The sequence below is a fragment of the Sebastes umbrosus genome, chromosome 10 (assembly GCF_015220745.1).
Source record: "Sebastes umbrosus isolate fSebUmb1 chromosome 10, fSebUmb1.pri, whole genome shotgun sequence".
NCBI lineage: Eukaryota > Metazoa > Chordata > Actinopteri > Perciformes > Sebastidae > Sebastes > Sebastes umbrosus.
In genome coordinates this window covers 6,409,998-6,427,569 of record NC_051278.1, presented here as the reverse complement: position 1 = coordinate 6,427,569, position 17,572 = coordinate 6,409,998, and the positions used below count along the sequence as shown (strand labels likewise).

Genomic DNA, 17,572 nt, shown 5'->3' with positions numbered 1-17,572 from the left:
CTGATTTTTATTTCCCTAACACGGGCACAAGCTAAAGCGGCGCATATGTGAGCGCGCAATGTTGGGAAATATACTCCGGCCTCTTCCCCCGGATTGGAGCGCAGCACGCGGAGACAGATTGTGATGCTGGAATGCGCCACCGAGCCTTACAATCCCCATCTGCTTGGGCAAGCCGTGGATGAGCGGGGGAACGACGGAGGATAGAGAGACGGGGAGAGAGGAAAGGAGGCAGAATGATGGAGTGGCTATTAAATATACAGCAGGCAGCGAAGAGCATGCAGGGTGTTGTTGGGAGGCTCCTGCATTATGGTGGCGCATCAGTGCTCCATCTCTTCATTTCTCTTTTTTCCTTCAGTACTACAGCTTCTGAGCAGCGATTTTTCAATCCTTTTTTCCGTCACTCCTTTCTTGACATTCCTTCATTTTGCCCGCAGACTCTTCATCTTCCCATTTCTTTACCCTTCCCTTTGTAATTTCTATCTTTTTTTCCCCTGCTGTCACTTTTCCATCCTGTATTCATGCTGTCATCCTTCCTTATTTTTTAATTTTCCTACATCTCCCCCATATGTTTATCTGCATTAACTTCTATGTTTCTCTCTCTTTCTTTTCCTTTCTTGCTTCACCTTCCTTCTCCTTTCTTTTCTGCCATCTGTTTTCTCCACTTCCTTTCCTTCAGCTGTCTCCCTCGCAGTGACTTCCTGTCTTCCCTCTTGCTTTCTTGACGCGCCGCTCATTGGGATGTAAGGCCACCTATGTAACATAAATCAGAGATGAATCCAGCCGCAGGGTTTAAATGGAGATGTTTTATTAGAATAAGTCCTCGAGTCCTTGGCAGCAGGAACCAGTTGATGTGAATTGAGTTGAGGCTAACCTCGATGTTAATTCACCCTTTTATGGAACGGCTCTGGCGGTGGCGGGTACGGGGCGCCCGTCTCGGGCTTTGTGACAGCTCGCTAACGCAGCTCCTCTGAGGTGTCTCCGCCACGTTTTCTCCCCATTTGCCGTCTAATTCACACGTCCCTGAAGTACACTCCAAAAAAATTGGATGGTAAAACATTGTGAAAACATCCTCAGATGACAGTCGTACCATGGCGGAGGGATGGGTGGGGCGAGTGAGAGGGTATGTGGGTCATGTATCTGTGTCCAGATCAGTTGGCAGATTTCTTTCTCTCTTTCTTTTTCATTCTGGAAGATTTCTTCTTCAGGTTGGAGGGAAAGCGGCCTTCTGTCACGAAACAGTGTGTGTGCTGTGCAGGGTGGGGGGTGGGGTGGGGATAAGTTGGGCTGCAGAGGAGGTGGGCGGGTTTGGGGGGCAGCGAAGCAGCCTGACTGGAAAACCGTGTTCGGCTATTTTTAATTCATGGCGTACCACCTGGCTAATGGTGTTTTTGGATCCGCCGGCTCCCCGCAAGCCCAGAACAGGACTTGTTTCAAATAATCAGGCCTCCACCAAATGCGCTGAAATTATTCATGCAGCCTGCATTACGAGCCGTTGATCATAATATTGGAATATTAAAACAGTTCGGAAATGTCAGGTAGCATTAGGATGCATTGAAGGCAACCCAAACAGCTCATGTAAGTTATATGGAAAAAGTAAGGTAGAAGGTTTTAAAATAACCTATACTACACTATGCACACATAAGCTACTCACATAAAGGAAGTATAACAATATAAATACCAGAACTGTCAATCGATTACAATTTTTAAAATCACATTATTGTCCATAGTTATTTGTTATTAATCGCAAAGTAATCTTTTTTATCTGTTCAAAATGTACCTTAAAGGGAGATTTATCAAGTATTTAATACTCTTATCAACATGAGAGTGGGCAAATATGCAAATGTATGTATATATTTATTACTGGAAATCAATTAACAACACAAAACAATGACAGATATTGTCCAGAAACCCTCACAGGTACTGTTTTTAGCATAAAAAATATGCTCAAATCATAACATGGCAAACTCAAACCCAAGCTAGCTTTAAAACTGAGCCCTCTACAACCTTAAAAATCGCAAGTTGCGTTAATGTGTTTAAGAAATTAGTAACGTTAAAATTAATTTGCGTTAACGCGTTATTATCAAGTTAACTTTGACAGCCCTAATAAAAATATAAATACATGTTTTACTATAATATAAAGACATTAAAACTGAAGAATAATGCTGCAAATATAACACAAGCAGAACTTTTCTTTTGTCAAACATTAAGAGGCTCTACGGTCTCGTGGGTGCCATTAGAAACATATTGCTGTATGTCCAGTTCTCCCTCCGTGGGTCATAACAACATTGTGATGTCAACATTACAGGAAACGTTAACATAGTCGTGCTGAACTTACAGTAACCAGCAGGCCACTGATGTTATCCTGCCCATTGATTTCCTCCGTGGCCCTAAGTACTGACGGCTTCAGCTTAAGATAGCACGAGACCATAAAAGGCAGATTGACCAAACACAACATCATATGATTATATGAAATATTGATAAGGATGGTCTCCTCTCCCATCAGGCCTTATGGACAAATAAATGGACAACTGACCAGCCCTGGCCGGACTCGAGCAGCTTGTGTAATGAACAGAGCAGCATAAGAGCCCAACAAAGTCTTAAGGCTGAAAGCTTCTGCTGCAGATTTTTCTGATATATTTTCTTTTATTATTTAATGTCTCTCTCCTTTTTTTTTTTTAAAGATAATAATGCTTTTTATTTATGTGCACACTGGGCTATGAGCCAACAATGTTCCACTCTTATACCATTATTGTTTATTCCATCTTTAGGTTTTTCTCAGTGTTTTAAAATGCAATTTAATAATTAGTATTAGTATAGAAAATAACAAATATTATACGTCTGTTTTAGAGTAAATCAAATATAAATTGATGGACTTACCAAGCTTTTTTTGTTTCTTTTATGGACTTTAATTAATGGAATACATAACTAAATGAGTAAAAGAGGGATGGGTATATAGAACAAGCTTTTCAAATTACATCACTTTCCTCTAAGAACACAATTTATGTTTTGTTGAGGAGGATGAGAGATACTGGGCTCCTTAATTATCAGGAAAAAATAGATTTGGGTTGTGATAAAAGATGTCGAACTGCATGTGAAAATATCTGCATGTACAAACACACACATGAAGTGGTGGACGCTCACTTTCCCTTTTCATCCAAACCTTCTTTTTAATATTTGTGTTCAATTAAAAGATACTCAGCAGAGATGTCTTATCTGAGATCTTAATTTATGCTGCTGATTAATGAAAGTTCAAGTTATCTGTCGAAGTGATTATCACAGCTGTTATCTACAATTAATCAGAGGCTCCAGAAAAAATGCAGTATTGTTTTTGGTGAATGGCACATTATCTGTAAAATGTCACCTCTTCATTAACAAAGAAAAAAACAATAGTGATTTCAGATGTAAAACTCTTCACTGCAAAATGTTTCGATGGGTTTTGAAAAGCTTTCCAATAAGGACATGAGACTCGCTCCTCCCAGAGAGAGGACCATGTCAGTCTCAAGATCAAGTAAAAACAACTACATTTTCCTCCTTTGACATCAACAGACTATTTTAACTTCCCAAAGAGCGTGATTCATTAGCTGTGCACACATTTCAAACGACAGATCGGAGGGGAAAGCAGTTTTTAACAAGCCTTTAGTCGAGGAGGGGAATAAGTGTAAGCAGTCTTCCATCAGCTGCACACATTCCTCTGATGAGACGATAGCGGCTAAGACGTTTATGCAAAGATGCAACCTCACGCTTTCAACTCCCCCAGTCACATGGACGACAACTTTGATGCCATATTAGATGTGAAGCAACAAACTTGATACGGGTATTTACCAACAAAGCCTCATTCTCACTTGTGGGTTGTGCAGAGTAAGAGGATTAGTTTTTCTTTCTTTTGCTGTCAGGGTTTAGGCAAACTACAACTTTTGGATTTAATTGTTGTTCCGTTGTCTTAAACATAAGAATCTGACTTCATGCTATACGGCCTGAATGCCACCAATATTAGGAAAGAGTAACATCGGTGGTGTATATAACCATTTTTAAAGGAAATTGGATGTCTTTTATGTCACCATATTGGCTGACTTATATTTTATTGTTGCATTAGTGTGTGTGATAATGCTGTTTTATGCTAAATATTTGGTTGTTTTTAGACCATTCCCTCTTTCTGAGACAAGAAAAAGGTTTTACAAATAACCTACAGAGGCCTGCGTGATGGTTGTCTCAATTTAATTTGGGAACAGAAGAAATGTACTCATTACTGATGGCACTTTTGCCCCTGCAATAATATATTTCCAACCCTGTCTCTTACAAAATTACGATCCCATACAACGAAACTGCATTCTCAATTAGGTTTTGAGGGAAACTTATTTTCTCCCAGATTACAATTGCACTTTTAAACTGTTTTAAACACATAGTTAACGATGAAAATTGAAACAAAACAAAAACGCAACAAAACTACTTGGTTAACTGCAGTAAAAAAAATAGGGGAATAATAACACATTAACGCCACTAATTTCTTTAAAGCATTAACACAATGTGCGATTTTTAGGTTGTAGCGGACTCAGTTTCCCATTTGGGCGTGGAAAAACTGTCATGGCCATTTTCAAAGGGGTCCCTTGACCTCTGATCTCAAGATATGTGAATGAAAATGGGTTCTCTGGGTACCCACGAGTCTCCCCTTTACAGACATGCCCACTTTATGATATTCACATGCAGTTTGGGGCAAATCATAGTCAAGTCAGCACACTGACACACTGACAGCTGTTGTTGCCTGTTGGGCTGCAGTTTGCCATGTTATGAGTCAAGATAATACTTATGCTGAATGCAGTACCTGTGAGGGTTTCTGGACAATATCTGTCATTGTTTTGTGTTGGTAATTGATTTCCAATAATAAATATATAGATACATTTACATAAAGCAGCATATTTGCTCACTCCCATGTTGATAAGAGTATTAAATACTTGACAAATATCCCTATAAGGTACATTTTGAACAGATAATTTTTTTTTTTATTAATTTGCGATTAATCATGATTAAGTATGGACAATTAAATATTTTGATCGATTGACAGCCCGAGTGAAAAAATTCATGGTTTGGCAATGACTTTGTAAATTAAAATAAGTGAACGCTGACTTTTAGTTTCACACAGGACACAAACAGCGTTCTCCTGGGTGAAAGTCCTGTGTTTGTTTCAACCATCCATCAACCCGACCTCGTCCCTGTGTGTACTTCTTCAGAATATCAATACAAGCGTATTTGTGATACGTCAAAAACAGATGTAATCAAAATGTAAAAATGTAATTCACAGTGCAGCTTCATTGTATGGGAACGTAACTTTCAGAAGACAGGGCTGTAAATTTTATAAATTTTTAAGCCCCCTATTTGATTTCTGATCCTCATGAAAGTCATTGTCCGATACAATTCCACAATTTGGAGTAGAAAGTATGATCTTAACTTTAACATGTTCAATATTTACCAAGATTTAATAAAGAAAATTAACCCAAACTGAAGAGACTTAAAAACATGCATCATTATTGTCATAATTGCTCCTTTAAAAAAAAAAAGTTTTTGGTCCTCATTTGTCATTTAAAAACTCTTGGACACCCGCTAACAAAGCAGGAAGAGAGCGATGGAGGAGGATAAAGATGAGCGGGAGTGAGGAGGAAGAGAAGAGTTGTTGGGGTGGGTGAGGAAGGGAGAGACGGGGGGGGTTGTGGCAGATTTTTTACCTGAAGGCAAAAGCGTGGAGAGGAACCCGAAGGTTCAGCAGGGAACAGTCGTGCCCGCCCCAGTTCCAGGAAGGCCCTCTCCGCTGTGATCCATTATTCAGCAACGAGCACAATTAGCCTCTGTCAAGCTATTTTTACACGCTCCGATAAGATAGATTCAATGTACAAAAGAATGTGCAACGTCCCCCCCCCACTGCTCCCTCCACTTATTTATTTATTTGGCACGTTAATGCGTTAGAATGGTATCGATGTAGCTTTTATCCCTTCACTTATTCATCAGGGCTTTGAGAGAGTTTGTTTAGAGCTGTTTAGTGAGGCATCATCGTCAAAGCTGGAGGGATGAGATACGTTAAGTTGACTCATCTATCTCGATGTTATGATATGTGGGTGTAATTTGCTGTGTTTGAATGCAGATGGTTTGCATTTGAAAATGAATTGACCTCAAGGACCTTAACGAGCACTTAGCATCAAATGCAGAACGTTAATACTTAGCCACACTAAGTGCAGGTGCCCATTTACAGAAGAGTCCTCTCAGGATCAAAAAAAGAAAACTTCAGGGTTGGGATGCCTTCCCTGATGATCTCACTCTGGCCAATTAAACTTTAACAGTTTGAATGCAATGTGACGTCAGTTTAACCTAAATAGATTTCAATTTGCGTTGGTTTAGCTTTAACCATCATTTTATCACTTTTTAAAAACTACACTCCTTCTCCAACCAAATGGCAAACACATATTTGTGTGTGGGGAGAGATTATACCTTAACCAACACCCCCAAACCATAGACTGTATATATGAAGCGGACGTAGTCACAGTGACGTCACCTACTGTTTTTTGGACTGCCGTTTTGAAGCCTTGAGTTCTGCATTTTGGCCGTCGCCATCTGGTGAATCTGAACTAACCCTTTAAAACAACAAAGTCACACAATAACACATTGATACCATTCTGAAGCTAGTAGACAGTTAGGTTAGCTTAGCATAATGACTGGAAACAGGGGGAAACACCTAGCCTGAGTATTTCCAAAGATGTTGCATCTTGTTTGTTTAATCCGTACAAAAAAATCCAGATGTTGTCAGGTTTCTGCAGGATTCAAGTTAAATTTAAGATTTAACCCTACTCAGAATGCAATTTATTACCTCTTTCACAATCATACCAGGCAAGTCAGTAGAGATGATATGGCCTATAATTATTTATTATTAAATCACTTTTTTCCCAGTACTTCCATAGACTGTATATAAGAAGTGGACATAGTCACTGTGATGTCACCCACTGGTTTGTGGACTGCCGTTTTGAAGCCTCAAGTTCGGCATTTTGTCCGTTGCCATCTTGGTTTTTGTCCGTCGCCAAGTACAATTAACTTTTATGAACTGAAAACACACTGCGAAAGGGACGTAAACACGGACAACTCCCAGACCAGATAACGCCGTGATAGCGACCTGTCAATCAAACCCTAAAGCATCCCCTGCTTTATGGTCTATTTGACTCTAAATGGGACCATAATTAACTAAATGAACATCATGCTGTATTGAAGAAGACTAGAAACTAGCGATTGAGACCATAAACTCATGTTTACAATGTTTACTGAGGTAATAAATCAAGTGAGAAGTAGGCTCATTTTCTCATAGACTTCTATACAATCAGACTTCTTTTTGCAACCAGAGGAGCCGCCCCCTGCTGGCTGTTAGAAAGAATGCAAGTTTAAGGCACTTCAGCATTGGCTTCACTTCTCAGACCGCGGAGGTTGCCCACTGCTCCAAACCAACGGCATCTTTAAATGTGCTACCACCTGGCCTTAAAGCAGCAGTTCGATATTTTGGGGAGTATACGCTTATCGGTATTGTAACATGACTTCACTCTCGTATCTGTCTGTTGAATATGAAGCTACAGTGAGCAGCTGGGTTAGCTTTGCTTGGCATAAAGACTGGAAACAGCTAGCCTGGCTCCGTCTAATGGATATAAAATTGGCCTACCAGCACCTCTGAAGCTATTTAATTAACATTTTATATCTTGTTTGATTAATCCGTACTTTATATCGACGTGTAAAAACAACAATCCGTTGTTTTACAGGGGGTTATGTGCCAATACTTCTCATCTAACTCCCCACCAGGAAGCATATTTCCCAAAATGAAATATGCTTATTTGCTCAAACTATTCCTTTAAACTGTGCCCAGTATCAGAGCATTTCTTCAGCGTTTCCTAGTTAGCGTGAAGATAATCTCTCTCATCAGCATAACTTCAGTATAGATTACTGCACTTTATCATTATTCATGAGACTGTATTGTAATAGGGAATAAATGTATGATAAGGTGAGGCTGAAGAGCAGAAAGTGCCTCAGCTCGCTCCACATTTCAGAGCTTTATGTGCAAATTCCAGACTTATATGTACAACATAATTCAGTCCAAATTGGCTCACCTGCCAGTTTCAAACAGGGAAAGGGAAATATTTTGGCTGCAACACTGTTTTACCAAATACACTGGCTCCTTGTCTCCTTTTTCCGCCCAATTTTCCCCAATTTACTTCATCACTTCCTCTGAAAAACTTTGTATTTGGTCACGGCTTTGGGCCTCGGGCAGTCTTAGCTTCTTCTACTTTGCTCATCGTCATACACTCCCGCTTTAATCGGAGCATCATTTTAATCTTAATAAACGTTAATTTGATGAGATAGCAGTTTGGGAGCTCCTCTATCTATGATCTGCTTTGATATCCTGGATGCTGGGAATAGATTACCCGCATATATACAGTACGTTTACTGTATAACACAGCTGCTTTACTATCTGCTGTATAGAGAGGGATTAGTTTCAGTGAACACAGTACAGGTAAGGAACTCAAACCAGGGTCTTGAATGAGGAAATCCAAACAGGCCTGGACTAAATCACTCTTACTTTCTAGGGAAATGAGACTTGAGTCGCTCAAACCGTTGAATTATTAGAGCTCAGAGTTTTTCCTGTGGGTTCGCAAAAATCACGTCTCGTCCTCGTGTATCCACGTTTTTCTTCCTCCGATGCAAATGAGCCTCATACGGTACTCCTTGCATGTCAAATACTGATTATAATTGCCGTGCACGAATGCATGTGATATACATTCAGTCATGTAAGATTGATGCCCACGACCCGACTTGTGAAGCCGGGCGTCCAGCGCAGCGCTACTTTCAAGATGAAAAGACATTGCCCTGGTCTGTGCGTTACGAGTGATCTTTTCAGATCGCATGCTGCCCTATTAGCATGAAACTAAATACGCAACATGATTAGCTCTCATTAACATGAGGTATTTCTTAACAAGGTTGTTAGCGCATCCCAACTGCGGGCTTTGACCCCTCGTTGCAGGTGCTGTCATTGCACCAGATCAGGCAGGTAATTAGGCTACTTAAATGTGTGTGTGGAGGGGGTATTAGTGGGTTTCATTAGCCCACCCTCCCTCTTATCCACCCCTTTACCCAACCCCAGTTGATCTTTACAAGACCTCCCTCCCCTTTCATTCTTCGCCTCTTCTCTCTTATCTCCAGCAGCATTACCCCTGACCCCCTCCAGCCCTCTTATTCCCCCCCCTAGTGGTGGGGTGGGTGGGGTTAGGGGGTGTGTTCGGAGGTGGACGGGTGCATCCATTGGGGGCGGCTGATCAAAGCCCCGGGGATCCCCAGGGAGGACATTTTCAGAGGCAGGAGGGAATTTAAACAGCGGTCTAAGCCAGGAAACCAGAGCTGAGGTGAGAGGCGAGGGGGGTTATTGTGGCTGTTTCTAACCCAGGAGAAGGGCAGCCTCGTCTTTAATCCCCCTAATGAGGGAGGGGAGCTCACCAAGGCTGCTTTCACCTGTAAAGGGTCCTAATGTGGTTTGCATGGTGATAACCCTTGAAAGCTATTGGCTTTTTTTTTTTTTTTTTTATAAAAAAAGGGCATAAGAAGTGTGAGATGTGAGAAATCTCTGGATTTGTAAGAGCAGCGTGAAGCGTATTGAGGATGACAGAAGCATCAGAAACAACAAAGTGGTCTCCAGAGGCTGACAATATCCTGTGTGTGTGTGTGTGTGTGTGTGTGTGTGTGTTGATGCATGTGTGCCTGTCTTCTGAGCTTTTTTTGAAAGTGCAGGCCGTGGTACAGCTCCCTGTACAGTATATATGTGTGTGTGTGTGTGTGTGTGTGTGTGTGTGTGGTTTTGGCCTGTTGTGCGTCTGTGTGTGTGAGAGTGTGTGTCCGTGTGTGTTCCGTCACGTCAGAGACATGACAGGCGCGAACGCTGATTCAGTCTGGCGGTGGTAGCGTCTGAAAGCGCCAGGGAACCTACCGGGAGCAAATGATATTCATTGGTCTTAAACGCTCGGGTTGGCTGGCCGGCCTTGTTGCAACCGCTGGTGTCATGTTACATTATGACCTGAAGATGACGGGGGGACGACACCGCTCCAAAAAGAGGAGAGAGAGGGAGGAGGCGGAGGAGGAGGAGGAGGAGGAGATGCAGGCAGGGAGGGATGAGGAGTGGCGGCTGCTCGGCTGAGATCATTTAATCCACAGTTTGGTTTGTGCATTTTTAGACACGAGTAGATATAATCTAGTTTATATCATTTGTTCTTTGCTGCACCCGATGTATTTGCTGTATGTGATCTAATCTAAACAGGGACATGGGAACACAATGCTATTATGGACTATTCATTGCGTGCTTTTTGTAACTTCAGAATATCTCGAAAATGACATCTTTTTTATTTTTTAAAAATCTAGAAACGGTCATCCATGCTTTCATTACATCCTGTTTAGACTACTGTATCTCAATCTATTCCTGTCTCACCCAACACAACCTCCCCAAACTCCAGCTAGTTCAAAATGCTGCAGCAAGAGGACTCACATAATCCAACAGAAGAGTCCACATAACACCAGTTTTAACATCTCTACATTGTACGTTTGAACAATTTTTAAATAATTTTAATGATTACTTTTAAAGCACGGATGTAGTTGGCCCCCTGATTATATCACTGACCTACTAACCCCTTACGAGCCTGAATGCAGCCTGAGATCCTCCGACAGAGGTCTTTTAGTTATTCCTAGGTCAAGGCTAAAAACCAGAGGAGACGGAGCCTTTGGGGTCACGGCCCCACGACTCTGGAACGACCTGCCGGAGGAGATCAGGCAGGCTAGCTCTGTTTTGTCTTTTTAATCTCTTTTAAAAACACACTTTTTCAGAATTGCTTTCTCTTAATCAGTTTTTCCTCTGCTATTATTCTACTTGTTGTTTTTGTGTTTTAGTACTTCATACCTTACTTGTCATTTTTTTACTGTATCAACTCTATTTCTATTTATTACCTGTTAATTTGTGTTGCTTTTTATGTCTTTGTAAAGCACTTTATAACTTGTTTTTGAAAAGTGCTATATAAATAAAGTTATTATTATTATTATCTCAACTCAAGCAGTAACTCTGACACCGACTCTTCAACACGTCTTTGATTCTGAAGATAAGATAAAACATAAATAAAGCCCGTGTGGGGAAACGTTGCGTCAACAGGGGGTGCTACGCAGCAGTTCAGTGCTTCAGCTTTTGAGAAAAATTTCAACACAGCAACTATTTTACTGGTTGCTTATACATATGGAAGCGTTTTACTTTTAATCTATCTTTAGATTGTCTTTGCATCTGTCGTGCTTTTTTTTTTCCACGGGTGTGTCACTCTCTCCCTTTCTCCTGCTCTCTTTCTGTGTGTCCGTGCCGAACCAAAACATGGTTTTGAGGTCCGTTTGAAGTGTCTGGTGTCTTCTGCATCTCTTTTCGGAGCCTAACCTTGGCTTTTATATCAAAAGATTACATTTTCAGATACGATTTATTAGCAGGGTGTGCACAGCGTCAACAAAGACGCTGCCAACATCTGTTTGAAAGGAGATTATTTAATAGTTGTGATCAAGTAGAATAATTGTTCTTTTTAGTTTCAGCATTACAGGGGACACATGTGGATCAGGGAAACTGCAAAAGGGGGAAAAAAAAAATCTAAAATGAGTGAGCATCATTGTTGAAACAGAAAGAGGAAAACTACGCAGCTCGGTTGGAAACGAAACAAAAAAGCATCTGTGCCAAAAGAAGAGAAATCTTTATGAAGACCAAACAATGGTGTCAAGCTAAAACAAAGGCAGCGTTTATTGGTTTGTGGCACTGAATGGCAGAGGTTTGATTGTGCACAGAGAGGGAGAGGGGGGGACAGCTGTGTGGCTTTATAAAGACGAGACACTGAAATCCTCCATTGTCAGTCCATACCTTGGGCATGGATCAGTTTTGACAAAGCGCCATTATTCTCCGTCACCTTGCTTGTGTGGTCAGATAATGAGGATGTTTTCACAGAGAAACAGACTGAGAGATCAAGTCATCAAATAAAACAATGTCACTGTGGAGCCAGTGTTCGGAGTTGCTGTTGTAGGAAGGCAGAATGAATGGATTTGTCTCCACATTTTGTGTGGCGATACAGTTTTTCTGTGGGTTTGTTTGTGTCTTTGCCAATGTTGACAGGCTCGGTTTCATTCCCGGCCTTGGCACGACTTTCTGCCAAAGCTTCTGCTGGAGTCTATTAAAGCGTTGCACTGCTGGACCTATCGCCCCGCGATTATCAGCTGTACGGATCCAGACATAGAGAGAGAACCAAGTGGGATTTCTGGGAGAATGGAAGGAAGTATATCAAGAAAATAAAAGTTTTAATCGACATAGAAAGAAATTGTTTCCAGCCTTAAAATGTTTTGTAAGTAGGTATAGATGGAGATAATTCAGTTTTTATAGCTGCGCTGGACAACTTTGCATGTTTGCAGCTCCAAATGGCAATAAGAGAGAGTTTGAAAAAGATGCTGTAATGTGCTGCAACACTCACTGCTGCCAGATTATAACAAAGGGAAGAGAAATACAAATTATCTGGATGAGTTTTGCCACTTTTAAAGTGTTATTTGTAAGTTTTGATTTGTCAGTTCTTGTTGGAGAGCTCTAAATGCCTCTAATTTAACTTGTTGTTTTTCCATGCGCTTGAGTCTCTACTTCTTTACTTCCAATTCTTTCACTTTTACCATATCTTCCTTCACTCTGGCAGATTTGACCTCTGCCGCGACCTCCAAATCAGTCAGGTGGATGAGCTAGCTCTACAGCTAGCACCGCAGTATCCCCCTCACACAGTCTGTGCACGTCTACCGCTGGCCGTTAACCCGAGCCTCTCCTCTGCGCTGCAGCTGCGCCAACATCTGTGCTCTGTGTCTTCTTCGTCCGCCCCATTCCCTCCAATAACCTGCCATCCCTCTGATGGGTATGAATAAAGGAGGGAACAATCTGGATACTCTGTTACACAACATGCCGCTGGGACTGAACACATATCAATAATAGATTTACCAGCATTCACCATCTCCACAAGTTTCTTTGGCATTGTATTTTGTCAATGGGGACAAAGTATGTATAAAAATATAAAGTATATAAATCCTTTGGTGAGCGTTTCTTGGGCTTACCAGACCTCTGTAGCTCACTCCTCAACCCTGCTTGGGGCTGGCGGCTCAATGCTACATTAGCTGCTACTAGCGTAACACAGCTGGCGATCGAGTTGCATTGAGGGTAATGAAGGTGCCAGGTTTTGACAAGGAAGAAGGAGGTGTGGAAAAACAACATTGTTAAAAACAAACATCAAAAAATTTATCGTGGAACAGTTCTTTAACACAGAAGATTCTGTTAGATTGTTTTTCAACTTAAAATTTCACCCACCGCAAGTCTTCTGCCGCCTGCAGTTGGTTTCAGTCGGGTGTTTCGTTTCTAGAAACAACCTCCAACTCCACCGGTTTCCCTGTCATTCCAGCAGAGAAACAGAGAGTCTGACAGAAGCTTCTCATGGCTTGTTTGCTCTGACTTTTATCCAGGAGACCGCTGTTCATGTCCCATGCGTTACGTTTCACTTTCACTTTACAATCAGCTGTCCATTTGTGTCCCGTGTTCACAACGTTAAGTCACATTTTCACTGTACAAACGTAGCAGTTTTAAGTCCAACCCTGTTGTTTTTTCCGAAACCTAACTAAAGCGGCTTTATTGCCTAAACCTAACCTAAACCTAGCAAGTGTTTTTGTTTAATTCACAGCATTAATCACGTGTTTACTGCGACCGAAAAGTGACGCTGAGGGGTCTGACAATGCGTCAGTATATGACGAGTTGGTATGAGAATTTGCTGGAGTGGTAAGTCAGTCTCCCCGTGTCCCATGACCCACTGCGTCACACACTACGTAGTCAAACGTAGCCATGCGTCCTACAGTCGTTGTTCCCTCACTTCTCTGTTGCACTGTTTGAATATCCTGTGATACAGCAGTATTTGAGGGTGTAGGTACCATTTAAAGCCATGTGAATTAACTGCTGAGCTTTTATTATGAAAGCTGCTGTTAAATCCTGTTTTGGAAATCTATTATTTGTTTGTTAAGAGCCAAGAAAAGCACAGTCTTACCCTACATGATACTGCACTTGGTAAGGTTACAAGCTGAAAAATCCCCTCCAGTTGCATCTTGGCACTGCACAAATTGGCGTGTAGGCGGGACCATGTTAATATGGTGTGAGCCTGCTAATGGCTTTATGATTGGATAATTAGAGGAAGGTGGGTAATTAGGAGAGTAGTCTGTGCTTGGCTCCCTGTTGGAGTGAGTAGGAACAGGAAGACTCCCTGCTGGCTGTTGAAGGGTGTTTATGTGTGTGAGCGGGTAAGTGTGTGTTTTTGGATGTCATTGCTACCGGCTAATAGTATAAATCCTCGCTGTGCCAGTTTAAGATTCCAGACTTTTAAATAGGGTAGTGGTGAGTTGAAGAAAACTAGAACCTGTGGAGCATGCTGGAGGTGTAGCTAATGCTGTGTGATACAAAAGCTTCAGGGGAGAAAAACCTTAATGTTCAGACAGTACTGTGTGCAGATTCAGTTCATAGATAAGGCAAAACTTCTGGGTTTTTACCTTGGCACTAGCTCCTACATTGAACTGTTTTATTTTATGTGTTTTTATTTTTTGTCATAAATATTTATTTTATTTATTTCTAAAATTTGAATTGTTTTGTAATGTTTTTAGAGCTTCTCTCTGAGGAGCTGAGAAAAATTAAGAGGGAAGACAAAAGATAAAATAATAATAATAAAAAACTAGGGCTATCAAGCGATTCAATATTTTAATCGCTTGATAGCCCTAGTTTTTTATTATTATTATTTTATCTTTTGTAAATAAATTTATTTTATTTATATTTTATTATTAATCGTAAATTTTGTATCTGTTCCAAATGTACCTCAAAGGGAGATTTGCCAAGTATTTAATACTCTTATCAGGATGGGAGTGGACAAATATGCTGCTTTTGGCAAATGTATGTATATATTTATTATTGGAAATCAATTAACAACACAAAACAATGATATATATTGTCCAGACACCCTCACAGGTACTGCATTTAGCATAAAAAATATGCTCAAATCATAACATGTCCAACAGGCAACAACAGCTGTCTGTTTCGATGACTCGTGGGTACCAATAGAACCCATTTTCATTATGTTTAACCTCCTTCCCGATAAGCTAGTATGACATTGTTGGTACCAATAGATTCATTAGGTTTTCCAGTTTCATATAATACCAGTATCTTCACTCTAGCTTTAAAAATGAGCCCGCTACAACATAAAAATCACAAATTGAATTAATGCGTTAAAGAAATTTGTTTTAACACATTATTATCGCGTTCATCTTGACAACCCTAAAAAAACAACTAAAGCACAAAAATAACATTCAAACTTGCGCAATTTAACGATCAAATGTTGTCCTTGTGGTACCAAAATCATATTCAGTGGTGAAACTATTTGTCTTTTAAATAATAATGCAAATTACCACATGACGACATCGCCCAAATCGAGAAGCACTCTCCTACTGTACTCCTCCTGATGAGAGTATGAGTCAGGAAATTCTCAAAATTTTGCAGAATTTTACATTTTTCACTCCTTTCAGCCCCCTCCAGTTCACCGGTCCACCCTGCTGCTTTAAGAGCGTGTTTTTAATCTTTGAGAAAATGACTGTGAAGCTAACGACTTCTCCCTCCGCCCGTCCACCATCTCCAGACATCATTAAAGCCAGGCTATAGCTCCAGGCTGCACATGAACCCCTTCTTCAAACTGTACACTTTATCCATAATTCAGCTATCTTCCCTGAATTATTCAAGCAAATAGTGGGGAAAATAATGGAGTTCACTGAATCTTACTTACACATAAAACTATTTTAATGTTGATTTGAATTTTTGAGGCTTTCTGATGCGGCGAGGGAGGGGGTTAAGTAGCACACGTGGCCTCCTTTGCCTCAGTCCTGATCGGGGGCAGGGGAGGATGGGTTGGCTCATAAACACATTAGCACAGTCTGAGGGTGGTAAATAAATGCATTTTGCTTTACACAGTTTTACACGTACAGGAATACAAAAACATACAGGTTTGAATGCAAACAGTTGATATCAAAATAGAGTTTGAGCATGTGCTCTTTGTACAGTCATTTTCAAATTTCTACATTTTCTGACAGAACATTTGTTTGTGACAATTGCTGCCTTATAAAATTGAAAAGAAAATGATCAGTAGTCCAAGAAAAGTTCTCTCATTGCTACACAAGCTGACAAAACAACTTTATATCTAAATATTTACTGGATGTGATCAATGTGGCGTGACACGGCAGGGCTCCATCTCTCTCTGCTCCATATGTTTAAAAGGGGATGGGAGGGTAAATGTATTAATGCCCCCCACTTGATACCCTATCAGAAAAAGGCTGAATTAACATTAGTTGCTTACTTACCATACCGTAAGCCTCGGTGTTAAATCATTTACTCCCTTCGGAGTGGGTAAGGCCATGCAACTTTTATCGCGGGAAAAGAATCAGAATTCCCCGGAAAGGAGAAGGGTGGCTCATGCATAAATAAAGCATACAGTACATGTTAGCACTATAACCTTGCTCAGGGGTTTCGCTGGAAGCACAGAGCGCATTACTGAGAGGTTTTATGCGGTATCATATAAAGGCTGTGAGCCCATGCTTTATAACGGGGCCCTTGGTGGAGTGGGGCAGAAGTAGAGGAGAATGCATCGGAGGCAAACTCAGGAACTTGGGAGGACACACAGGAGAATGTCCTCGGGTCATACACACCAACACACTTCGGCGTATTCCCGCTTGTGTTTACCCTCTCTCACGGTCTTGAATATTTATTTTTTTTGCCTTCAATAGCCAGCCCTGTCTCCTACACAATTACGTTCCCATACAACTAAACTGTTTTCTCAATTACATTTCAAGGGAAATGTATTTTCTCCCGGATTACTGTCGGTCTTTTAAACAGTTTTAAACATGCCAACGTTGTAAACGTCCGTCCCATTCTCGTGAAGGTGATATCTCAGGAACGTCTGGAGGGAATTTCTTCAAATTTGGCAGAAAGGTCCAGTTGGACTGAAGGATGAACTGATTAGAATTTGGTGGTTAAACGTCACTGTGACCTCACAAAACACAATTTTGGCCATAACTCAAGAATTCATATGCTAATTTTGACAGTTTTACACAAAAGTGATGACATTTTGGACAGACATAGTTGTAAACTGTAACTTTACTGGTTGGCGCAGGCATACAATCGGAAGGCAGTGATTCTGTAAAGTAAGTGAATCCAGGCAGAATTATTTTTCTTCTAAAACATATTTGGTGAAGTAAATTAGTAGTTTACAGTACAAGCATGTTTTGCAGGGTACGGGGTCGGCCATTTGTCATTTTTATGACCATTAAAATCCAGAGAAAAGAGGAAAGACGGCTGTGTAGACTGAGCATCATATTATTTAATTGTTTTCTGTAGTGTATAATCACCTGAAAATAAGAATTATTGTGTTTTTGTTACTTTAGAATGATCCGTTTATAT

At 40.8% G+C, this 17,572-nt stretch overlaps 1 protein-coding gene across 6 annotated transcripts in view; it reads left to right on the top strand.

Annotated features, from left to right (window-relative positions):
• LOC119495195 (homeobox protein Meis1) overlaps nucleotides 1-17,572 on the top strand; it is a 234,174-nt gene that overhangs the window by 82,734 nt on the left and 133,868 nt on the right. For 2 of the 6 annotated variants that reach the window (XM_037781440.1, XM_037781441.1), the window contains exon 1: nucleotides 14,291-14,382. The exons of 3 other annotated variants lie outside the window; for them this stretch is intronic. In XM_037781440.1, the coding sequence (XP_037637368.1) occupies nucleotides 14,369-14,382 (14 nt within the window). In that variant the 5' untranslated portion in view covers nucleotides 14,291-14,368. Of the gene's footprint in view, nucleotides 1-14,290; nucleotides 14,383-17,572 lie in introns of those variants that run through there. One more of the 6 variants, XM_037781447.1, reaches the window with a different exon arrangement.